Source organism: Argentina silus (genome assembly GCF_951799395.1).
Source record: "Argentina silus genome assembly, chromosome: 9".
Lineage (NCBI taxonomy): Eukaryota > Metazoa > Chordata > Actinopteri > Argentiniformes > Argentinidae > Argentina > Argentina silus.
In genome coordinates, this window is record NC_139663.1 from 16,324,616 (window position 1) to 16,351,042 (window position 26,427).

General features: G+C 41.6%; 2 protein-coding genes across 2 annotated transcripts; one reads left to right on the plus strand and one right to left on the minus strand.

The window, feature by feature from the left end:
* Nucleotides 1–2,883: 2,883 nt before the first annotated feature.
* Nucleotides 2,884–3,552, plus strand: nog1 (noggin 1; the record flags this gene model as incomplete). Its single annotated transcript, XM_083678006.1, has 1 exon — nt 2,884–3,552. The coding sequence occupies one exon, from the start codon at nt 2,884–2,886 to the stop codon at nt 3,550–3,552; it is 669 nt and encodes a 222-aa protein (XP_083534132.1).
* A 15,226-nt stretch (nt 3,553–18,778) lies between these two features.
* On the minus strand, nt 18,779–25,185 carry cbx2 (chromobox homolog 2 (Drosophila Pc class)). The gene is made up of 5 exons (XM_083677568.1): nt 25,109–25,185; nt 24,977–25,020; nt 23,781–23,846; nt 22,948–23,017; nt 18,779–22,845 (listed from the first exon to the last, which is right to left on the minus strand). The coding sequence occupies exons 1-5, from the start codon at nt 25,178–25,180 to the stop codon at nt 21,409–21,411; spliced, it is 1,689 nt and encodes a 562-aa protein (XP_083533694.1). The 5' UTR covers nt 25,181–25,185; the 3' UTR covers nt 18,779–21,408.
* Nucleotides 25,186–26,427: the final 1,242 nt, after the last annotated feature.

Consider the following 26,427-nt stretch of genomic DNA (forward strand, 5'->3'; position numbering starts at 1 on the left):
CTGACTCTGTGGGAGAGTGTCAAGAGAGTGGATAGAATGTGTGTACTGTATGTTGTGAGGTCCCCCCCCCCATCAAACAGCATGTTGGTTATAATTGTTTTAATACTCATCATTTTGTTGGCCTTTTTGCATTTAGATACCAATGCGGTACCAATCACATTAAATAATCATTCAATTCTCTCCAATCCTGCCTGAATACCTTCACATACTCGTTTTTGTTTTCAATAGTCAACTGAGGTAAAACCCCCACATTGTAAAAACAATGCGGATCATATTTTTTATCATAACAAATCAAATCTCTTGACGTGGGAAAGTAACATTTTATTCGACTAAAAAGGAAAGTTGAAATGACACTAGAGAGTGTCCATTGAGCTCCATTCTCCAGTCCCAATGACTCCCTGTGTGCGTTGTGTTTCTAATAGGTTACCTGAGTGTGCCTTCTTTTCTCTGGTACCTATGTTTAAGGTGCCTGCCAAGAAAGGGGTCTGGTTTACTTCACTCAATGAGAAAGCAGCAGGGAAGGGTAGAACGACCTGTGTAGAACTCTAATGTATTCATTTTGAATGGATATCCTTAAGCAAAAGTTGAAATGCCTTTGTACCTCTCAAGGACCAGACCCTAAAAAAAGATCATTATGTTGGCTGTTTTATTAGCAAAGGAAATTGACTTTGGTTTACTTGAGAATACAAGCTCTTCAATTAAGCAGGCGTCTGTTTCAAGCACCCTGTCTTTTCAAGGTGAATATTTCACTATCAACATTTTCTCGTGATAAAACAGTAGGAACGGATTAGAGGAAACAAAAACTACACACCGTTAAATGAGCCTGGCTATAATGCCATAATTTAATGAGGACCATATTTAGATTTCACCCTGTTGACTCTGTGCACCAACTTGCTTGTGACTTTGATTGAGTGAGTTCAATCATCCTTTCATCGCTGTCAGTACACATCTTTGAATGTTATAATGATTTCATCATTGATTGTCAGTGATATTATCCTATTTACTTTATCTGTTGTCAGCAATGCAGCACACAGGTATTCAGATACTGGGGGTTTTGCCCCATGGAGCCACGCATGCATTTAGTTGGAGTGGTGTTTTTCTTGAGTAATATAAGCCATTTAGCTGACACTTTTACCCAAAGCAACTTACATTGCAGTGAGTGCATACATTTCTCAGTATATATGGTCCCAGCGGGAATCAAACCCACAACCTTATCATTGTTAATGCCATGCTCTACCAACTGAGCCACAGACGAGTGAAGTTTAGGATGAAATACTTTGGTTCAGGGTCTTCTTACCCAATGCCCCCTGCTAAGGTTCCCTAAGTATAGTCTACTAGTCGGATCAACTGTACTTGTTAAAGTCTTAGACCAGCCTTCAGGACTGTTCTGTACCTGCATAAAGACTAATTCAGGTGGATTGCCTGTACAGTATGTTATTTCTGAGCAAAATGTAGGTGATGTCATGAAGCTTTAAACATCTGTTAACCTTTATCTTGCTTTCAAGACAAATATTGAGGATCATAGACTGTTGCCCATCTGGCCTGTATACAGTAGATGTGCATGCATGGGATTGAAACAACATGTATCTGTCAAGGATTTGTGAGCGATGGTTTATGATACGTACTGGTCAGAGGGTTGAACGATGACATTTTCCAGACTTTTCACCATCATTTGACTGTAAACTAAATGAGTCGTGTGCTGAAGTGCTTGTGTGAATTAGCTCATTCAAAAATGAAACAGAGATGCATTTATCTAAGTGGATGGTTTATGGCTGATGTAGCAGCCGGTAAGTCCTTCCATTAAATTATTTTTCAAAGAATGATTCTCTGGGCATTTGAGCTTAGGCAGGTTTGCAAATTGTGATACTTTCCATGGCTGCTGCTTAGTGAGAGTTGTTTATTTGGGAGCTATTTTGGCCAAGGTTTATTGAGAGGCTCCCTGTGGCATGGTTGCACACTGACATATTGTCCCCTAACCATTAGACACAAAAACAACTCTTCATTAGAAAATAAACAGATGTTTGTTTAGTCATGGTCTTTCATGGTAAACAACATATATCTATAAGTATATTTCACTTATCCTGCTTTCTAAATGTCTACAAGCATTTTGTGTTGTAAATTGTGTTGCATTTTGTGAGTATTGTCAGTGTAATTTTAGTATAGGCTAATCTATTATCTCGTCCTTTTTGTTTTGTTTTATTATTACCACCAGCAGGATATTTTTATCATGAGAGTGGTGGGCTATGACACTCACAATCATAGCCATGGCTGTGGTTGACCGTATTATTTTCCCTCTGCGGTCATTGGAAAAGCAGTAAGGAGTCAGTTATCCCGACAGAGGGCGAACAGAATCCAAATTGACGGACCACTCCTCTCCCCACATCCCCGCCTCTTGATGGAAGGAGGTGTCGGGGATCTCCTACAACAAACCCACATTCAGATGGGTATATGAATTACATCACAACCCGTGAGGATATATGAGACGGAGCAGGATACCCTCTCAGCGTCTTGCAAAAGAAAACGGAATACCATGCCGATCCTCAGAGCGAGGAGAAACTTGACAAGCAAATATCTTAAGCTGGTAACCCGCGTAATAGCGCACGAGAGGCAGAATCACTGATGTACTGATGCTGTTGCAACCTAAAGAAACACATTAATCTCGTGCATTGTGGGTATCTTTATGATCATCAAAGGAAGCTTCATCCACATATAGTTATCGGTTACCATGGAGAAAGCGGTCTGAATTTTAAGGACACTCAAGAAGTGAAGTTGGATGCAATTTACGTCGGTGCGCACTCCGCAAGAACCCAGCGCGACTCTACCCCGCAGAGAAACGGTTTCGCTGTATCAGTTTATAATACTGTTTTATTGTGCATATCGGACATGGATCAATCTCAGCATTTTGTTGCAATGTATTTGCTGGTGCTGTCTCTTGGACTCGTAATAGAAGAAGGGATATGCCAGCATTACTACCTCCTGCGCCCCATCCCAAGTGACAGTTTACCACTTGTGGAATTAAAAGAGGACCCAGACCCTGTATTTGACCCAAAAGAGAGGGACCTTAACGAAACCGAACTGAAAAGTGTACTGGGGGACTTTGACAGTCGCTTCATGTCTATTACACCACCACAGGATAAATACTCTGGCAACGAGGAGATTGACGATTTGGACATTCAGCAGAAGCCCAGTGGCGCGATGCCGAAAGAAATCAAAGCAATGGATTTTGACGTTCAGTTCGGCAAGAAGCACAAACCTAGTAAAAAACTCAAACGAAGGCTGCAACAATGGCTGTGGGCATACTCGTTCTGTCCAGTTATTTATACCTGGAACGACCTCGGGAACCGATTTTGGCCACGCTATGTCCGAGTGGGAAGCTGTCTCAGCAAAAGGTCGTGTTCAGTCCCAGAGGGGATGGTCTGCAAGCCAGCGAACTCGACCCATTTCACAATATTGAGATGGCGATGTGTACAGAGGAAAGGGGGGCTCAAATGTGCTTGGATACCAGTTCAATACCCCATTATAACAGAGTGCAAATGCTCTTGCTCGAACTGAAATGACAATTTTTTCAAGTATAAATTATGATTATTATTTTGTGATTTTGTATGCACTACCGAGTGTAGGAATGTATTTTATGTATATGAGGTGCCATTCAATTATATAGCTTGTACAAAGTCAGTATTATGTGTAACCAGAGTCTACTGTATTTGTGGAAAATATTGGTTATGTCTTTTGTATTTATATTGAAGATGGCGCATAGTGCCCTTTTAAGGACATTTGCGTTTTCCTCCATGGAAAACACAGATCTATCGACCTCAGTTTCATGGATGATGCTATCTTGCAGGTGATACAGCTGAATATCATATTGGTAGCCTATTTCAACGATGTAAATTAAGAGAACTGCTATTTATTCTTTATATTCAAATAATAAAATGTCACTGAAATTCTGAAAAAAAAAAAAAAAACGAGTGGCTAGCGTTTTGTTCACACTTAGTGTTTAAAAAGTGTCTCCTCAATCATGGCAACTCACTCTAAACTGATTGACATTGTCACCTGCCACAGTGTGCACACTCATTCATCCTCTCAGTGAGGGGGGGGTGAACCAAATGTATTCCTATGTGGGAATAGGCAGTTCTCAGTAGGATTAACACTGTTTTACGCATTAAGTATTTTTCACAATTCTACACTTTCATAGATCAGGGTCATGATATTTGTTAATAACCTACTTGTTAAAACTCCTGTTAAACCCTGGCATTACCAGGAGCGGACAAGGTAGGCTAGATGACTGCCTGAACTGCCAAACTGTTCTCAATCTTTTAGGCCTATTTATAAGCACAACATTACCTGTGGTGGATTTGTGCACATTAGCCTACTTATACACAGAAACATAAATGTTCAAATCGGCTGTTGGTATTAAAATGTACTGATTTCTTGCATGATATATCAGAGTATCACAATCAAATCGTTTACAGTATGTCTATCAACCAGCCCTATCACGACCCTATCATTGTAAAACCATCTGTCCTACATCAGAACAGTTACGATCTGCTGCCTTTTACAAACCCATTACAAATGTAACTGCTGATAAAGTAACAGTGATTTATTGATCTATAGTTTAAGCAGATGCTGACAGTTCTCAAAGAGTCTTTCATCTCCCAAACCCACCTACCCATTTGCAACACAGCAGGGGTGATGAGCTCTAGGAAGGACCTGGAATTCTACTAGAGCCACAGGCATTGCAGTGGAATAAGCAGGGACCAATGTTCCATCTGAGGTTTAACAAGTTATTTCTATTTGTCATGCTTTATCTAATCTAAAACAGGATGAACGGTCTTGAGCAACTACACTTTCATTGTATCGTTTTCATCAAGTTTACTCAGATAAAAAATGCTTCAGCTTCTAGAAGACTAAATCAGCCCAACCACTGGACATATGGCTAGTAGGCAGATCTGGGGGGCTTCTGATATTACATGCAAATGTTACTAGATCTCACTACCCCTCCCCCTTGTTAGAGAGCACTGGTTGGGTAGACTATGGGGCACCAGAGAGCCCCACTTCTTTGTTTTAGTGGTGTGTATTCCATAATCATCAGTTGAGGTCAAACATGGTAATTCAAACCCTGTAATATGTTTCTTAAACAGCAATGTGAATACTCACACACATCAGGTGATGGCCAGGTCAAGATAACACGTCTACATAAATGTACGCTCTCCACTAGTGTCAGAGGTTCAGTCTCAGAGACTAGAGTCAGAGACTAGGGTCCATGATGTTGATGCTGACTGTCTGTGGCTCAGATCCCCAGACAAGGGTTCAGATGTGCACAATGGATCTCCAGATTCATACCTTGGTGGTTTAGTGTAAACTATCAATGTGTTTCGAACTTCAGAATTTGAGTGACACTGACCCAATTGACTTTTCCATGGAACGTTGTCTGCTGTGGTTATAGTACCTATGACTGTCAATCTCTAGTTTACAAGCTATGTAAAGTGAACACCTTTTTCAGGTTTTGTGTGTCATTGTGGGGTATTTAAGTAGAAAGCAGGATTACAGTGTCTAGTCTGTAACAGCTGGCCTGGAAAAAATATGAAATATTAATAAATGTACTTTTACTTGGACAGTAGAAACAGTTGATAAAATCTATTTCATGTTGAAACAACACTTTACAATGAGCGCGATTGCACATTGCTAGGGTGGATATGACATTTAAACCTTTTTTCCAGGAATATTTTTCTCACTGTATAATGTAAAACATTTATTTTCAAAACATGATTTCATTTCACTTTGATTCACTTTTGTGACCGCTTGTCATCACTTTTGGGTTAGAAGATATTTATATTCAACATCATATCTTTTCTTTTCCTTTGCTTGTGTCTCAGAGCTTTAGGAAAGTGCTGACGCTGGTCAGATGATTTGTGTGTGGAGTAATAGGTGTTGACAGAGTGCTTGGTGCCTGCTAATACCAGCTGCAGACTGGAGGATGCAGGGTTGCTAATGCGCCCCGTCACTGGGAGCTGGGTTTTAGTGCTCACCCCCTTTGCACAGCATGCTGTGCCTCAAAGGACCCAGGCTCCACTGGCTACAGATCTCTGAAGTCTGAGATACCCAACAATGTGAGGCTTTTAGCCACTAGCAATCCATAAACTTAATGATCTTTTTAGCTATGGTTATTTTTATTGCTTTTCTTTCATTCTTTCTTTCTTTTTTTCTTCACTTAATCAACTTTCCTTTTTTTCCGAGACCCATGCAGATATTTCGGAGGCCAAAAACTTGTTCTTGATTAGATTCCCCTACAGGTTTCAGATATGTTCCTGATCAAAGCAACGTCTCCTTGATAATTGTGCCAACCATAATAAAAATGACATTAATAACAGACTCATTCACGTACAGTATGCCTGATGTGTAGATCAGACAATTTGATGATGAGATGATTAATTGACAGGCTCATTATTTCGATGATGAGATGATTAATTGACAGGCTCATTAATTGAGCTGAGATTATGTTTTGAGGTAGCCTACCATTAAAATGAAGGTCAGTTAATCAATAAATTACCTGGTGTTATTGCCATGATGGCAACATAAGTATCTGTAATCTTTCTTGTCAGCTGTGCCGGGAGCAATACAATGAATTATGTTTTTGTTTTATTCCGATTCACATAGGAGGACTATGTGCTTTCGTTCAAATACTTTCCCATTCAACATAGGACGATAAACACTCTGGGGCTAAACGATCACTAACTTACAAGACATATATTTCATAATTGCCACAAAGTTCAAAGCTTTGTTGATCCACACGATAACCTCTTTTGAGGACATGAAAGGATTTTTATTGCTTTAATTTATTTGCAGGAGCAGCATATCATTCTTCTGTAATGAAACATTCAAATAAGAGCCAAGATTCTTTCTCTTTATTTAGAATAGAATGAAATAGAATAGAATATAACTTTATTGTCCATGGAAGGGTGAAAAATGATGTTTGGCTTCACCTCAAGGATAATGGATCATACAACACATCATAGATGTAGTTAAAAGACACATTATATACACACTGACAGCATTTACATAAACAATGTATGAATGCCTAAATAAATATCTTAATAAAACAACATATACAACATATTGCTAGAACATGGTCCTAGCACTTACCTCAATTAAATTTGTTTCATAAAGTTGACTGCACAAGACATTATAGGTTTGTTATAGATACATGTACATCTGTATTCTACCTATCTTGTCTCCCGTGCCACTCATTACCAGTCTGTCAGTGGAGGACAACCTCATTTTAATGACCTGAGAGACGGTCCTGCACACATCTGTCAATATGGTCAAATATGAAGGACCTGCTCACAATGGCTACTCAAACGTCCCAGCTGAGGTAGCAGTATTAAAGGCCTCTGGAAATCAGAACCACCCGATATGAAGACAGGTGTTGGTGTGACAGGCGTCACAGTTGCTGCAAACAGTATTGCTTCCTCACACTCCGAGCTCACACGGGTGTGAGTGAGGACTGAGTTTACCATCTTCACTCGGTTGCATTGGCTACTGGATGAGAACATTTGTATGTACTTATAACTCTAGTTAGGTGCAAATTCATAATTTTGAACTTATGTCTTGTTTTTGGCAGTTTTCATTGGATCTGTTGATTCAAACAGATTGTTTGAAAAAGACTAGTTTGAATCAAACGACTTCTCTCATGTCCTATGGTCTGGTTACTGGATTTGAGTGAATACTGTAGGGCCCCTTGCGTCCACATCCAATATACTATACTACACTATAGGCCTAATTTATTTTATTTGTCATGTCACATTAACACCCTTTGAAATGGTGCATATCGGGAAATAGTGAGCATGGGTTGTCAGGAAGCTTTTAAATTGCTCGTGATGAACTGCATTTTGCAGTGGAATTCTCTGAAAGGCTGTCATGTCCTGTCAACATTTTTATTTGTTTGGTAAAGGATGCTGTTTGGCCTAGGGCCCAGTTCATTGTACTCTCCCACACATCAGATAATTGGAAGCTTTTGAAATATCCTCTGTCTTTGCTTAGCCCTATCCTGGTCACGGTGTTCAAATGAGACGCATGGACAGGTTGATGTTGATTTTTAGCATTTTTGTCCTCTGTAAATTTTGTTGACTTGGTTTTGATGCTCTGTGGGGGTGATGCGGTGGTTTGATATCCAAAGCTCATTAATCCAAACCTCATCTGGTATGCAAGGTCAGCTCTACTTTGATGTGTTAGGGATAGAATTGCCAAGTCTGAGGCGCGAGGGCACTGCTCGTTTACGAAAGATCAGGAACCGTAGCAACCCTGACAAACTTTGGCCTTTGTCCATCAACTACTGTGAAGATGAGGTCTGGTTTAGTAAAAGGGGCCCCCTAGCCCTCCGGCAATTGAAAGCGTATACAGCAGTATTTCTGAGAAGTTCTGAATCAAATACTAATTATTTTCCGTAATCAGAGTGTAATGTGAGGAATGTATGGAACATTAATGTTTTTCCAAAGGAGCCACTTGTGATTATTCTCAAACCAACATATTTTTACTTGTGCAAACAACCAGAGTTCATGTCATGATAATTCCAAATACATAAACAAAATATAAGCTCCAATTAGTCTTTGGTTTCCCAAAGCTTTATGAAGACGAGTATGGATATCGTTGCTATTATTGCTATCTCCAAGGGTCTTGCATTTATTTTATGCACTGAATCACTGCACAGAGCAATTAACTATTATGTTATTTTGGCCTTGAGTACATTATATTATAGTTACAAATCTTGAATAACAAGTCCTTAAATCCTTTTTGCATCTTTTTTTCTTCGGGATGCCTTGGAAGCTGAAAAGGGCGGTTAGAAACGTGTTTGTTATGTAAAATAAAGCACAACAGCCCCCACTTTGCACCCAGCGCAGGAATTCACAGCAATTAACTCTTCAGCGTCGCATGTAAATATGAACGTTTGAGGCTCCATAGGCAGGCTGGCGCTCACTCACACACAGGGATCCTGGGTCTTTGTTCTTCCAGGCCTTTGGCCGGCCGCCACACTGCCTCAGTTGGCGGCACCTCGCTATAATTTTCTCACAATGGCTGGCGTGTGAGCCGTCCATCATTCCTCTCCTGTGTCTCCCTGTTCCCCCCAACCACCTACTCTTTCCCCCCTCCCTGGCACCTCTCGAATGCGAACCACAATCAAGTTTACCCGCTCCTGCGTGCATGCCAAGTCTTTCACAGAGAGCGATATAATTCTGCCATCCCGCGTTACATAGCCAACCGGCACCCTGAGGTTTATTTATCGATTTGTTTTTTTAATCCCACTGTCAGTGCTTTGAGACAGGCTTTGCTGGCTTTGATCAGATATAAAGTAAGAACTTGGGCAACGTTTCTGTTGGAGGTTTAGTGGAGTCTTTTACACTGAGAAACTGTGGACCATGTGTGATCCTGTGGTTAAGATCAACCAGGCCTTGAAATAGGTGAATTCACATTAGTAGGAGTTGATTCTCGTGAAGGATGACATATCCTAGGACAGTTCATTATTTTATTTACAGCTCTCATAAGCAAACTTCCATTTATCTGTTCAGCTATTTGGCTGAGGATGTTTTTATATTTCATTATTTCAGGACTTTCTGACTCAGTAAAAGAGAAGCCTGTGGGGTTCCTGGCTCCTTTGTAACAAATAGACAGTGTTCAAGGTTTGCACTACTCCAATAGGAAAACTGCATGGCTCCCACAGTTGGCATGCAGGATCGGCTGCCAATCAGAGTCCATAGAGTCTGTTTCATTGTTTAAACCTGCTCATGACCTATTTCCAATTTGTAAGTCATTGTGACACTATGAGCTTATTCATGTGCATAGAACTGCAAAGCGATAAATCAGTCTTCATTGACTCTGCTGACATGGTTATAAATGACACTGTTGTTTGGGACCAAACTCATTTAGAGCATATAAACTAATATGGATGCGGGTGTCATGCCAGTCAGCTACATCCCATGTCTTAGATTCATTATATGTTTAATGCATGATTGGATAATTGGCTCCAGAAGTCTGAGCGGTCTTTGGTTTGTTTTTGTATAGCAAAATAAGAATCTCATTCACAGCGTAGGCGGGTTATCCAAGGCTGTCAGGGCAGTACTGCTGAAAGAGAGAAAAGCAGGCACTCAAATGCAGCACTCCAAAGAGGTACCTCAGAATGAGGTGTTCGTCATCACACTTATCATGGCAGTAAATGGTTGAACAGGGGGAGAAGTAGAGATCTTGTAAAAGAGATGAGCAAGAGAGGCAGGGGCAGATGAGGGAGGGCTATAGATTTATCACCCAAGCCTAGAGTGGAAAGAAGCACCCCTCTCTCTCTCCAAAGAGTGGGTTTTCACTTCAGTTTAATTCAGTGTGAAGTGTTTAAGACACAGCAGTGTGGCTTTGTGAGATGGATGGGATATCCAGGTTTTTTTCCCTCAAGAAAGACATTTCCCAGTGTTTTGATCCATAATAAAGTCTCTCAGATTTGCCCCAGTTGGATTTGCCATAGTTCAGAGTCAGTGCGTGACTTCATGGCATGATGGTATGTGAGATTTGATCTTATCAACTGTCTCATATTTTATGATATAAGGAGCATTTGAGTGTTTCCTTATATATCCATATGAATCTGAAGTTAGGAAGCATGTCCAGATGCTCAGAGATAAACTCAGAGATAAAAAAGAGTTTAATATAGGGTAGTTCATTCTAAAATAAAAAGTTTTCAGATGTTTTCAAACCATAAAATTGGTCTAATGTTGAGATGAGTCCACGTCCCCCGCCATTAGTTGTGCAGGTCCAGCTGTATCCCTCAACCCCAATCTACTCATTTGGGGTCAAAGCATATTGCTGGATCTACACATCTGAAGATGTGGAACATGGACCACTTTGAGGTCCGACAAACTTAGATTCTGGTGTAAATTGTCCCTTTAATATTGCATCTTTAATGAGGCAATCATGCAGCTCTTTCTTTTCCGAAGTTCTCAATATTTCAGGGGATATATGCCATCTAGTGGCACATACCAAAGCAGATGTCTTCCACAGCTGCACTTAGTATGCCCCTGATTCAAACGTCACATTCATCAATGTTCATTATCAAAATGCTCCTTTCTATGGGCCAGATTGTAACTTAAGATACTTAAGCACATAACTCTCTCAAATACTTTCACACAAATCTCCCATTGACAACAATGCTTGATTTTGGCAAAACCTATTTTTATGTGAACATATCTAACAATGTTTTGATTGTACACGTTAAAGTGTACAAGCCTGAGAATTGAAGAAACATAAAGTGGACCAAGTTTATGAATGATTTATGTCCTTCAGTACTCTGTAAACACAAGCTGAAAGATCACTAGCATGGAGCATGATGTGCCCTCATCTTGCTGAATTTGCAATAATTTCAATCTGGTGGCAGATTCTTAATTCTTAATTCTTAATTCTAAATGCAAAGTCCCCTAAGATCACTCCCATCAGCCTCCCTAGAGAGGTCTTAGTGGGGGCAGCTTCATTTAGTGTTCAGAGAAGAGTTTAGTTGTACACCTCAGGCTCCCCAACAATGGCTTCTTCCTGACCCAAACCCTGGGACAGGATATGTGTGTGGCAGCTTGTTAAAGATCCATGCCTGTATGGTGTTGGAGACTTTGATTTTCCTTGTCTTTAGTCCTTTAGTGTTTGCTCATAGGTTTAGAAACTCAGACTGAGTGGCTTGTTTGAGGAGAGTTGAGCTGACTGAGGTGGATCTCACACCCTCAGGTCAGTGTGCCGAACGTATCTGTAGATTTACGCCCGCTCTGTTATGCCGGGATGTTAACTCGAAACCGTGAGCAGTCTGTGTAGAGAGAGAATGATGAGCTGCGTGAAAATGATTACACTGCAATTACATCAGCGGCTTCCATTAGGCTCCTAGCTGCTTGCCCGCTGCCAAAAAATGGATTGGTCTCATTGCTCCTCTAACAAGTCTGTTAGGATGGCAGCATGAGACCAAATAAACAAATGAAGACTGCAGATTAGGAGAAACAGATAAAGGTGGTCAAACTGCAGTGTGACGCCTCAGTGTGAGTGGATATACACTGCATCAAATCAAAGCTCCAGGCAGAGAGGGACGGGGATATTCTTATCAGCCTTGCCCTTGACTAAGAAAAAATACTGGTAAAGATAATCAGTTAACTTTCACCAGTAACACCATCTTAACTGTCAAAGGTTTTCACACAGGACACCATCAAACAGAGAATGTCCCCCCACCCCCCTCCCCCCCTGGAAGGCAGAAGTAAAGCCCAGGGGGTAATAAAAGTAGGGCAGCCCATGTTAGTCCTGTAAACGTAATCTGCAAAGTGTTAATTACAACCCGGCGCCTCTGTGAAGCTGTGTGTGCTCGAGTCCGCTGAGTTGTCAGTCGCGTCCTGATCTCCTTTCTCAAACAACTTGGCTTGAACCATGGCGACAGCCTTGGAAACGAGATTGTCTCCCATTGGGGTTCCTGTTTGAGCGACCAGCTTGAAGCAAATTAAGACTAAGTCAGAAGTTGTGTTTGTATTACCTTTCTTCCTCTGAAGTACTGCTGGAGCCGATGGGCCTCTGTTTACCATTGGTCACAGGGGAATAGCCCAAGCTTGTTTGACACAACCTCTCAGGACTGCGTGGAGACTGACTATAATTGTACTTATACTGTAGGTTCCTCCCAAATAAAGAGAATCCAGAGTTGTTTCATTTCTGCTCTGTAAGAAAGGGAGGTCTGTTACTGATAATTTCACACATTAGCCATCAGCTCAGGCGTCTAATCGTGCAGAGCATTTTAAGCAGTGTTTATGTGCTCATTAGGGCTTTAGAAGACTTATTCTCCCTCTCTTTGGTTAAAACCAGCACTGTTACGTCCCCCTTAACACCAATGCAACTCTTCTGCGTCTCTCTCTCTCTCCTTCTCTATTTCTCTCTCTTTCTATATTTCTCTCTTTCTCTCTCTCTCTCTGTCTCTCTATTGAATTCCGGCTTGAACATTATGTGGATAACTCTGAGAGATACACACCCTACTCCATTCTATCTCTCTCCTGCACTGGAAAACAGAGTGGGAAATCAGTGGGCCCTCCTTGAGATTTTGTTATTTTGTTATTTTGTAATGGCCTCCAAAGGTTGATGGATGGCTCCTCTACAGGTCTCCCTAAGAAGCGAGCCCTCTATCTACACATTAATCTACCGCTGTGAGACAGACACGCTTGTTTAGCCAGCACAAAGCCCAGTAAGCTGTTGTCTCTGAGAAAAAGCTGGCCGTCTCCAGAGCCACTGGAGGCTGCGATGGCTGGAGCCAGAGTAATGACCTGTGAAATTCACCGATAGAGATGTCCTGTTGCACACAGGTCTGCCGGCACCGGCCCTTGTTCTTGGCCCGCCACTGATTTATCGGCCCGGGCCTCTCCCGGTGCCAGTGGGTTTGTGTGTTTTTATGTGCGTTGGCCAGAGGAACCTCATTTGAGAAAAATAGTAATTCATATACATTTTTTACACAGGCTGCCCTTGCAAGGGAGGTTTGGCAAAGTCACTCATCTCCAGTGGAAGCTAGTAGTTCAACCTCAGGTATTCAACATCAGACCAATGTTATGACCGAACAAAAAGGCACAAACCCAGTTGGCAAGTCAGATCAGAGTCCAATTTGAGTCTACAAAAGTGAATACAATTTTAAATCAAATAAATAGAAGCCCTTTGGTTGAAATCCAGGTTGAGACTGAGATGAAACCTGTGTTTGTTGATGACTTTTAACAAATTTGCTTATTATGTAGATCAAGTATAATAGCATAACATGGAAACAACATTGAGTCAACCAGCTTTTGCCTAGTGGGTATTTAGCTCCAGTCATTGGCTAATACTAGTGTGACAATGCAACAGCAACACAAGTTAAAATTGTAATGGCCGTTTGATTGGTGTTATATGGTTAAAGGAGCAGGGCATACGTTTGTTGGAAATCTGTCACCTCTGGTGGAAGTTGGTGAAGTTCCAAACAACAACATCCTCCCTAATAATAATATAACCCCCCCGAAATGGACTTGCAGTGTCGGACATTAGCTGTTGTGTTTCTGCATGCACACATAAATCCAAGGGGCAGAGCCACCAGAGACAGAAAGGCGAACATCGGGAGTCCACTCCCCTAGAACACCCCTGGCAGTACCAACATGTTTGGTTGCAAGGGTAGGACCAAAACAGTGTTCGTAAATGAAATATTTCTTATTTCTTATTTCTTTCATTCCCTGATCACTACCAAAAAAACATAGTCATTACAACCATTAGGAAGCTTTTAGAAAGCTTGATCATTACATACTGGACCTTTAAAGGGATACTTTTTTTTACAACTTAAAGTCAGATGGTTCCTTACCTTTAACTAACTAACTTACTTCAGCTAACATTAGCCACTGCTAACATTTGTGGCCTAATCACATCAAAGTGACTTCCAACCAAGTCAGAGTTCATTTGAGGTGATTTGGCCACAATGTTGAACTTTTTTTTCCTTTCTCAACCACTGACATAGTTGTTGATACAAAACACATATGCTTTAAGCTCTTACTTGTACCTTCTTCAATCTACAAATAAAATGGATTAAATAGTTGTTTTTTTTACAGTAAAATACATTATATCTGTAAATATGTTACCTTCAATATGTAAGCCCTGTGGTATTCTAATGATTCTTATGTTCTGACTAAACACAACCAATGCATTATTTGTGCATGGTATTTGTCTGATTTAATGATGACACTGTTACACTGTGGAAAAAAACGGACGCAAAAAAACGTTACTCTGGTGGCGTTGGTTAGTGCCGAGGGCACGGTGCTCAGTTGTGTTAAACAACTCTGAACCGTAGATTACAGTTTCTCCTGGCCTATAGACTACTTTCAAGGTATGGAACCATCTGACTATGCATCGGAAAATAGTGAACTATCCCTTTAAAGCAGCGGAAGACAAGGTGGAAGAATGCAGTGTAATAAGGATAAAACCGCAGGTGCTCAGTCAATATTTTACCAATATGCTGTTGGAAGTATTTAGACAGATATTCTGTGACTCTGTCAACATTTCCTCTATTTCACAATCTAATCAGGACAGGAGACCTAAGATTAAAAAAAGATTATTAAGCTTTAAAGGAAATAAGGAAAGTAGCACAGTCTTCACTAGATCTTAAGTGCAAGCATCCCCCTGGCACCTTCTGTTTGTAGTTTAATTAGATACAGTTTAACTGTCAACTCAGTTTCACAGTCGAGGGAGATCCCTCCCAGTGGGTGGTAACACCTCACGACCAGAAGGGGCTTTCCCTGTCATAAAGTGCTACTGCTTTATGTACTGATAACTGATATGAGTCTCTTTTTGATACCTTGTTGTGGTAAACCTGTCTGTTTGTATGTCTTTCTGCAATCTATTTAATTGTTTATCTATATTGTCTGTTATTTAATCAATTGATTTACGCTCATCCACCAAAATGGCTCTTTCTCTATGATATTGATACATTAAATCGTAGGGAAGTCCCTAATAAACTAGGGAAGTCCCATACCTTGTTGTTGTTGCTATAGTTTCAGGTCTTCCTCCTCTCTCTAAAGCTGTTACATCTTTCCGTCTCAGTGTTCAGTTCATACAGGTAGCTGACCAGAAAGTGAAGAAGTGTTTATGGAACCAAGATGACATCAGATACCGTGACTAATCAATATGTTTTCTCTCCGCTTGCTTGCCCTTCAGGTGTCTGTGAGTGCAGAGGGGGGGGGGGGGGGGGGGGGGGCTTCATCTGGTGTAATAAAGTTAAAGCCTGGAGGAAAATGTGACAGATGTGGAGGCCTGTGCCAGTTAGAAAAGCGAGAGTGGGACTGTCAGACATGTCGACTCCGGCGCAGTGATGGATGGCGAGTGAGGTAAGACGGATGACATCGTCTGTCTGAGGCCGTGTTGTCATAGTGGAGGACTGCCGCTTGTCTTGCCTCTCAATATCAGAGGGCAAACTGAAGTTTGTTTACACTGCTTCAGCGGAGTGATTTAGAAACAGACCATGGGAGATGTGGGTGAAAAAGGTATGCTTTGCTGAAGGGTTGGATCAGATTTCTAAACAGTCCTTTGAAATTGAGTACCAACCATCGTTAAAGTTGGAGAGCTTTAAACACAACCAGCCCCTGAGTGTAATCCGAAGGTTAGGGGAAAACAAAACAAAAACACAAACATGAAATGTGGAGTAGTTAATTCATTTATTATTATTATTATTATTATTATTATACCACGCTAATGTGTACTGTATTACCAGACAATAGACATTGTGATGCAGCAGAGAGATAGTTGATCACAGTTTTCTTGATCTAGTGTCGCCGGAACAATAACCTGTCGTGGAAAAAGTCCCTCGAGACAAACCTGCAGTGGAGTCTCCAAAACAACACAGATTTGAGCAGGGTGTTATTGCCATGTAAGATGGATTGGAGTCTGGCTTATTTTGCCGGGAGTCAGGGGGGTGGTAGACTTCAAATTTCCAGACCGGCCTGAAGTCAGAGGTGGGGGTGTGGGGGGGATTACACTGTCACACTGTTCATACTGTTTATGCATACCAGGCCACTGTGAGTGCCTCTTTGTCGCTAAAGTGTTTACATGAATTTATTTTGGGAAAATTCCACGGGACCGGGATAGGGATCTCTATAAATTATGGAATCTAGCGCTTTGTGTAATGATAACTTCTGTCAGTTAGTCATTCTTTGTGACAGTGTTTTTAAGAGTGTGTAAATATATGAGTGGTGAGAGAAAAGGGTGTCTGTGTGTTGAAAGGTGGTGGGGATAGGGGGCTGGGGGCATTTGAAAGGTGGTGGGGATAGGGGGCTGGGGGCATTTGAAAGGTGGTGGGGATAGGGGGCTGGGGGCATTTGAAAGGTGGTGGGGATAGGGGGCTGGGGGCATTTGAAAGGTGGTGGGGATAGGGGGCTGGGGGCATTTGAAAGGTGGTGGGGATAGGGGGCTGGGGGCATTTGAAAGGTGGTGGGGATAGGGGGCTGGGGGCATTTGAAAGGTGGTGGGGATAGGGGGCTGGGGGCATTTGAAAGGTGGTGGGGATAGGGGGCTGGGGGCATTTGAAAGGTGGTGGGGATAGGGGGCTGGGGGCATTTGAAAGGTGGTGGGGATAGGGGGCTGGGGGCATTTGAAAGGTGGTGGGGATAGGGGGCTGGGGGCATTTGAAAGGTGGTGGGGATAGGGGGCTGGGGGCATTTGGGAACACCCAATGTGCAGTCTCCTTTTATTACAGATAAACAATGCTTATTTTTGACTTTTTGTCCTATAGGCAAAATCTATTGTTAGAGATTTAAGTACAGTTTGAGCTAATTTTACAATTTAGGATAGTTAGTTTTAATAATATAGCTTAACAACAAGTTAAACAGTCTTTCTGCGTGAAAACAAATGGTACTATTACACACTGAGCCTTACAGTAGAGTCAAAAGGAATTGACCACCGCTGACCTCCTTGAGATGTAAACCCAGTCCACCTTCATGTATTCTTCATGATGTATGACCCTTAGAATGGCGGCGACTCCTGAAATACTGACAATTATGTCACTGGACTGTGTGAAAAGCGACTCTCCAGGAAGAGCTCTACGTCTGACCTCTTCATCCATATCTGTGGTGGAACAGAGAACACAGCACTTTCCTTATCAGTCACGGCTACAGGTCACATGCCACCCGCGGGTCAAGTGTGACACTGGCCACTCAGGGTTAACAGCCCTGAGCAGCCAGCAGACTGAGTGAAACTGAATCACAGATATGTTACACTCCTGGTTTCATGGTAAAGAAGGTAAGGGGCGGGTTTGCTTAAGTGTCTGTCTACTCCTCTGTCAGAGGGCCCAAGTATTTGTGTTTGAGAAGCTAAGTGCCATAGCAAAAGCCAAATTATTCTGCGGTTTCTGTGGTGACAGTTGGCTCAATTGTGTTTTATATAATATTCTGGGACGCCAAAAGGTTGTATTGTGGGTGAGCAAGTGAAGTTAATACTAAACAAACAGTAGATCTATTTGAGTGTTTTAAGATTTCAGGGATCTGGAACTAATGACACATAATAGTGTATTGCAGTTGTCCAGTCGACTGTTGTCACAGAGATGTGTATCAGCGATTCAGCGTCAGGTCGGGAGAGGGTGGGGCAGACTGTGGCGACGGTGGTAAACAGAGACCTTCACAATGTTCTTGACATGGCACTCAAATGTGAAAGTGGGGTCAAAGGTAATGCAAAGGTTTGGAGCCTAGTGGGAGCGAGTCATGTGACTCCCTCAATCATGTTCTTGTATTCACCCCTGTCTTTCCCTGTAGACCTGGATCCAATGTACTTTTAATGAAGGACTTGCCCAGACAGCTTTCTATGTAAGGGATTGGCAGAGAAGACAGGAAATGTGGTGGTAGCAGAATAGACCTGTGTTAAAGGCATGGCGGATGTGACTGTGGATGAGCATGTAGGCTATGGTAGTTGATTCAACCATCTGTTATAAACACAAGGGGGGACGGGGGGGACTTTCTGAATGTGTCTCTTGTTTGAAATACAACAGCACCATCTTGTGGCTTAGTAACAAACTGCACTGTGTTTAGGAGGCTACTGACTTGTGCAAAGATCACTAGCATGCAAATTAATTTGGATAATAACTTGCCAGCATGTTGGTGGGCGTGCAACTGAAAAGTGCAGTGTAAACTGGGAACAAGAAAGATACAAGGAGAACAGACATGACTTGAGTTTGTGCACTGCTAACATGATCAGTGTTAACAAAAAATATCACAACCATATTTAAGAAAGTACTATTTATTAAGGTTAATAACATGACATCTGCCCGAATACAAAGATTGGTGACACTGTCCTAACCTGACGACAGACCTCATAAAATAAATAGTTTGCGAAGAATACAGCTTTCAGTTGAAATGGCTACATTAGTATATCAAAAGACAATTATAGATATGTGTAAAGACCACAGAAAACAACACATTCTTCTGTATTGTATGCCCTTGCACAATCTCTCTTGTTTTTTTTTTTTTTTTTTTATATATTTTTTTTTTTTTACATATTTTGAGTAAGGGGGAAATGACAAATTTTAAAGGAATCTGTAACCTGGCTCCAACATTCCATATCATGTCAACAATGATGCTGTAGAAAAATGACATGAGATCAAATGAAGTTGTAAAACAATCCAGTTATAATCCCTCCCTACCTCCCTCCCCAATATTCTACATTTGAATCCCACATAATGTCAAATGAGTTTAACTGACATCTAAGAAATTCTGTAGACAAGAAGCTAATTTATTGCCTGTCAAGACATGTGTAAAAATAGCCAATGAACAAAAACTGAAACACGGTGTTGTTCCTTGTGATACTTCATGAATTTATTATAGGCTCTTCTACTGCCATGATTTAGACTACTTCAATGAACCATTTCATCCAGCTAAAATCCTGCATCCAGATTGGCTTAATTCGCATTTAAAGGCATCTAGCAATGCATCAACATTCATAGCTGAATACAAGCGCTTAACTGGTCCCAGTTTAAAGTCTGAATTAAAGCTAGTTGATAAGATGTGACCACGTTAGAGTGTCCATGTTCTCTAATATGTCAAATGGGGGCAAAACTTAAATACAATTTCTCATTCACTCAAAATAACTTCAATTATAATTGTAAACAATTTTGACACTACCATAATGCAGTATCCTCCAACACCACTGCATTCAAACAGAGACATCATGCAACTGCTTGGCAAGTTGAAATGAGATGGGGCAATACCGCCTCCCTGTATAATTAGCAGATGCACAATAAACCATTGTTTTACTGCAGACCTGAAACGTTAGCTTTCTTTGGGGTAACGCCTTTGTGATTAGTTATAGAAAAAGCATGGTATGCAGAGCAGTATTACAGTGAGGAGTTCAGCTGAAGAGCTTTGTCGCTGCTGAATTCCTCTCAAGGGAATAGAAAGTAGCACATTGTTGTGGTTTTTTTTCAGTTACATCAGATACGCCCTTTTTTCTGAGGAGAACATAACTCCTGAGCCCATGCAGGCGGGTAAAATGAGATTGTGCTCCCTGTATGTGTATGTGTGTGTGTGTGTGTGTGTGTGTGTGTGTATATATACACACAGATGCATGACAAAAAAAGAAATATCTAGCACTTCAACAACATACACTTTGAACACCAGCTGTTAAATACCCAATGTAGTGTTTTTGTGGTCAGGGAGAAACAATACTGGGCAGTTCATAGTTGGGTTTCCTCTGTATCCACCCTTCCCACAGTTGTGGAATCTCAGAGTATTTGCCCTCAGTGCTCACAAAGGCACAAAGAGGCCCACTGATGGGGGAACGCTGGCAGGGGAAGGGGAGGAGCCACATCAGGTGTGCTGTCCATCATCATCCTGCCATATCTATACAGGCAATAATTCACTAGCCTTGTCCATAATAATCACCAGTTTGACAGGAATACAGCCGCCAGTGAATGCCCTGGTGAGGTTGGGGTCGGGGTGCACAGAGCTGAAAGGATAGGAGGAGGACTAACCTCGGCCAGTACCCTGTGTTATCTGAGCACTAGGGGAGAACTGAGATACTGTATCTCGCTCCCCCATGCTTCAGTCTGTGTGGGAAAACTACACTGATAGACTGGCTGCACTGAGGAATTAAACTTATTTTCAACTGATGAGATAACTTGGTCCTCAGTGCAACACTGGGCTTCTCTGTAAACGCGCTGCTCTGAGAGAGTCTATTCCTTTAATTACAGCATTTTCATAACAGAACAAAGATTTTAAAACGTTGTGTCAGTCGTAGCCCTTTCCTTAAACTTTTAAATCTATTTTTCCAATATAGTGTAACTATACACTAATGGAAAATGACATTGATTGTTTGGACTCAATGTTTGTACTCTGGAGGGAAACAACACAGATGACAAGTTTTTTTCTGATGATCTTTTAAAAACAAGGGCTGGATTTACAACAGAGAGGTAGCTAAATTACAATCCCTATAATTACTATCCCTAAAAGATGCATTACTACTTTAAATTCAAACTATAATTGAAAACTAAATCCAATCTACTAACATTATATGAAATGCATTTTAAAATAAATTCTGCAAGAATAAAAACATGTTTCTATGTCCTCATAAAATGGCTACCACTCCAGTTTACACCTGGCCCTACATGGTTCCCTTAGAATAGCTGTCTCATCCAGTTCAGCTGCGTGTGTGCCATACATAAAAAGCACATTGTCTCACTAACAGAGCAAAGCAAAAGAACAGTCTAAGTCTGCAGATTTTAGATTAATACGTTGTAGAGAAGGAGAAACTTAGCACTGCTGCAGCAAACCTATGTGCATTAACCTTGCACTAGCTTATCTACTTCCTTCAATACCCCATGCAAGATTTCTTCTCCCTTTACTTCACAGGCCCTTTATTAGGCATCTCGGTGACCTATATTCTCAATCAATAATTTCGGAGGTTAAAGAAGCCCACGCTGGTGGGAGACTCCTTGACCGTGACAGTAACCAGGTTGGCAGTGACATCAGTGACAAACACGTGTTCGATAAGGCTGCGCGGGGGCTTCCAGTCCTGGCCTGTTTGGACTGAGATGGACAAGTCCTGACCGTTGTCTGGGTAGGGCGACTCCTGGTCAGAGTCTGAGCTGCTCTCCTCCTCGCCGGTGCTCATCTCAATCAGCACTTTGGTCTGCTTGCCGCCGTCTTTGGAGGCCGATCTCTCCCGCTTGCCCTGGACCTCCCTAGTCTCTGTGGAGGGGTTCTGAATGCTGCTCTTCTCAACCCTTCCTTGGGCCCTTGTGTTCTGCCTCTCTGCAGTGGAACCCGTTTCACTGGCCTCCTCAGTTTTGACCGTGTCAGCTCCAGGCTGGCTCTTCCTGGTCTGTTGCCCACCAGGAGTGTTAGGTGTCTGTGTAGGACTCTGCTCTTGACGCTGAGCGACCGTAGCTTTCCGTGCTGGGTTGGAGGCACTTCTTAGGCTGGACACTGGAGCGGTGCCATTGCCCGGAGCACCGTTGCCCTGTGCTGATTTGTTCACACTTTTCAGGTTCAGTGCCTGAAGGCTTGCAGCTTGGTTCGTGGGGCCTTTATGAGTGGAAAACGAGGCAGCTGGTTTATTATTGGGTACCCGCTGTTGTGGTGGTGTTGGCCCAGGGACCTCTTGTTTTTTCTGCCCGTTAGGGGACCCCACTGCAGGCTGAGCTCCTTGTTGGTTGCCATTGCTGCTGGAGAGTTTGGAGTTATGCAGATTCAACGCTGCCACTCCAGGAGATTTGCTCGCAGTCATTTTTAAGTCCAAACCTGCTCCGCTGCCCACATCAGAAACAGACAATTTGAAATCAGAGGCACTCTTGCTCTGATTGGATCTGCTCAGGGCGGGGGAAGGTGAGCTAGCTGACCTGCCTGAGCCCACAGTGTTCAGGGAGTTTTTAATGGCCCCGCCCTGGGAAAGGGAAGCTCTGCTCTGGATACCCACAGACTCTCTACTAGAGCTCCGGTGCAACCCCATGAAGGTGAAGCTGGCTGGGTGAAGGGGTTTCTTGATTCCTCCTCGAAGGTCTGCAGGGGAGTCTTTGGAAACTGTCTTTAGCATCTTCCGCTGGCCCTTGTTCGGTTGGAGTACCTTCAGCTCTGGGGTCTGTGCTTTTCTGCCTCGCTTCCTTGGGGGCTCTGGCTTGGCCACAACGATCTGGGCTTTCTTCTGGGGGACGGGGTGGAGCTCTCGTGTTCGGGGACCAGGCTTTGCCTTTCTGTCATTGTCATCATCGTCATCTTCATCTGATGAGGAGGAAGACGAGGAGGATGACGACGACGACGACGATGAGCCAGATGAAGATGATGACGAAGAGGAACTGCTCGACTTAGATGCTTCAGGTGCATTGTCCTGTAGGCAGAAAGCATATTTCTGCTCACTATCTTCAGTTATCCGTAAAATATTTGGAATAAAGAGAAAGACATAATTCAAGAAATGTCATGAGAGGCATACCACAACTTTTCGAGGTCTTCCTCTGGGTCTCTTTCCTTTCTTGCGGAACAAAATTTCCTTTTCTTGTTCCCTGTAGAGACATAATGCACAAAATCAAGTTCAGCAGAAGTCAAGGTAGAGGGGAAAAAAGATACCGAGTGCTATAAAAGCCCTGGAAAGCATCTGAGTCGAGGTTATTCTGCCACCCATTTATACTGTGATCCAAGATTTGTAACTGTCTGCTCGACAGAGACATCCAAGCACTGTATACTTGTGGCATGAGGCAAGTCAGAATTTTACCTTTTTATCAAAAGTAACATCTCATGGAACACTGTGTGGTCTTGAAACACACTATGCTTGGCAAAAACAAACCAGCGGTTCACAATAAAATTCCCCAGATGCTTGTCTGAAAAGATTAGATAAGCGTTAGTTTTTTTGAAATTCAGTTCCTGTTATTTCTTTTTTAGAACAATGTTCCACCCACTCATTTTCTACTGCTATTTGCCTTGATAGCATTGTTGTCTGTCTAGAAATGTAATGTAGCTTTTTAAAGGAAAACAGAACCCTTTTGCATCATATATCCCTCAGTTTACATTAATTATTTCACATCTTACTAATTCAACAACTTTCATGCATCTTGAGAGGTTGGAAAGTCTATATTACCACCCTTAATGGGCGTATTGAAGTGCTTGCAGCCTGAAAACACAGGCCATATGCATATCTGTGAGCTCCACAATGGCTTGAACAGTGCACCATTTACGCTTGCTAGAGCGTTGCAGGGGGCATTGTTGGGATATAGGGGATAGCTCACTCAGTGAGGTCTGAGTGTCCAAGGCAGTGAGAGAGAAACTGACCTCTTGTTAAAGAAAGCCAGTAATCTTGGGTCAAGGATGTTGTCTTGGGGTTCCCAGCTGTTATGCCTGAAAGCAAGGAGAAACTTTCCATCAACACAGTTATTGTAAAATCACATATCAGTATATTAAGAAAGCTTCGCCATTGTTTAGGAAATATTATAAACACTGATGGAAAGAACTTCCAGTGTAACCTCTGTTGACTGTCGAGATTGTAGGAGGTGTATGCAAAGAGTGCCGAGTGGGAGGCTTAACCACATAGCAAAGGGGAACGATAAGATGAAGACACATTTATTTAAAGCCATGTGTGTAGGATCTGCCACACTTCACAGAATTCTGAAGATTTTGCTATGACGTGAATTTCGAGGCCAAAAACTGAGTTCGTGTAGCAAGAAGGACATAGACAAGCACATTATCATTTTCACCGTACTGTTGTTAATACATCGCGAATAACTAACTAACATTTTACCAAGTCGATAGTGCAGAAACCGATTGCATTGTGAGGATCTAACTATCATTGGGATTAAATAGCAACAACAGAGTGGACAGAAAGGGCAACTGAGACAAGAAAACGTGCATGTCAGGGGTTAAGGAAGCACAGGCAACTGGAACACTAAAGGGGGTAAAGATAAATTGTAGGCTACTCCGTATAAGGGCAATAGAGTATTGAAACCCTGTAGACATGTAATGCCACGATCACAGAGGGTAGCGTATTCAATAGACAAAAGTCCAGTGGGGTATGTGACGCAACATGTTCCCTAAACAAGTTTTTCCAACTCACCTGCTTGTAAAATCTTTTGTCGTATAAATCACAAAGACAGCATGCATGATGTAAGACATTAAGAAAGTCCAATAAGCGCTACAGTTGTAGTCTAAACTTAATACAAATATGCATGCATTGAGATATAACAGGAGACAAACCCAACCCGAAACGATTGATTTAATTTGGCATTGGGTTAATTTCCGATTTGGAGGTTTAGAACAAAGGCAAGCGCGTAAAAACAGAATCGCGTTTAAAATGTATATTCCCATATTTTGGAAGTAGATGTTGGTCAACATGGAACTTTCGGTGATTTAACATAGGCAACGTTAAGGACGCTAATGTTTTACTACAATAGTGAAGCAACAAGCGACACGTTGTTGTTGTTTTCATTGTTTGAGGCTGCCCTCGCAGCTGCAGCACCGCTTGTAGTACTCACTTGGATGACCATCCCCTCCACTTTACAAGAAACTCCAACTTTCCCTTCGAGAATAGAGAGTGAAAATATTAGCAAACTGGGTAAAGTAAATATTTTTTTGAACAGATAAATTTCTACTAAACAACATCTAACCTTTCGTAGTCGTTTATTCAGGATGCATTCAGCATCGAAAACCTGTTCTCCTACGGCGCTCAATTCCTCCATGTCGGCTGTTGCCTACTCTAAAGTCTTTTATGAAAAGAATGGAAAAGAGGGCGGAATGGAAACGCACTCTCAAAATATGTCCCTCGGCAGATACCGTTCTTGCGGACGTCATACAACGACGTGTGACCAATCAAATCTCTATTTCTTATTTATTGGTTTCTTTATTTGCCCGGTGAAATATGGATATAGAAATGTAACTTCATGAAAGTCATTAGTGTAAAATAAGGCAGAAATGTTTATTCTCCTTACTAAACTGTTTTCTACCACTCACCATTTAGGCTAAACTGAATATTGTAATTTGTTTTAGATATGGACTTGTTACAACAACTTGTTAATGTTCTATGATTACCTCTACCATTCATCATACAATTGTGCGTCATTGCAGGTTTATTTACAGTCTGAATAAAAAGCAAAATAGAACAAACTAATTTTTCCCACAAACATTTTCTTGATTCATGAGTTTACATTCAATTCTTAACACAAGGTAATAACTAAATGTCCCCAATGTCATTTCATAATATCTCCATAAGGCTTACATATATCTTGATGGTAAGGCTTTCCCAACCCCCATTATGTCAGTTGAACCTTTCTGCCTGTAATAAGATACTCTGATGTAAAATACATGTAAATCTACCTAAATATGTTTTCTGAGAGCATATAGAGCAGGGAACACATTTGAATCCATCTCTGTTAAAATTAATTTCTGTCATTTTAAAAAAATAACATATTTATACAACTACATTGTTATATACAAGCAAATTTAGCAAACAGTTTCCATTGTTTTACATGATGATTAATTGCTACAGTGAATCACGAGAATGCCATTCATTCATTTGTTAGTTTGTTTGTTCGCTCAGTCACTCAGTCACGCACCCACTAACTCACTAGCAATACAAGAAATATTTTGTCAGGATTTTCTGGAAATATAATTTAGGATTTATAAAGAAATAAAGCTTGAGTAGAGGAAGCAACCCTTAACTGCTCTCACACTTAATATAACTTTGCAGTTGAACAGAGATGAGGATATAATATAGCCTACGTATTTACTACTGCCTCTCTAATTGAGTGATCTTGTCAGTTTACAGTACATCTTAACCTTAATAATGTTGAGATTAGATAGCACATTGCTTGGGGCTTACAACCAATCAAAGAGAAAAACTTTTCTCTGACAACAAAAGGCTTAATCTCTCTTATCACGGAGATGATTTTCAGATAATGTCCAGAGAAATGTCACAGACAGTGATGTC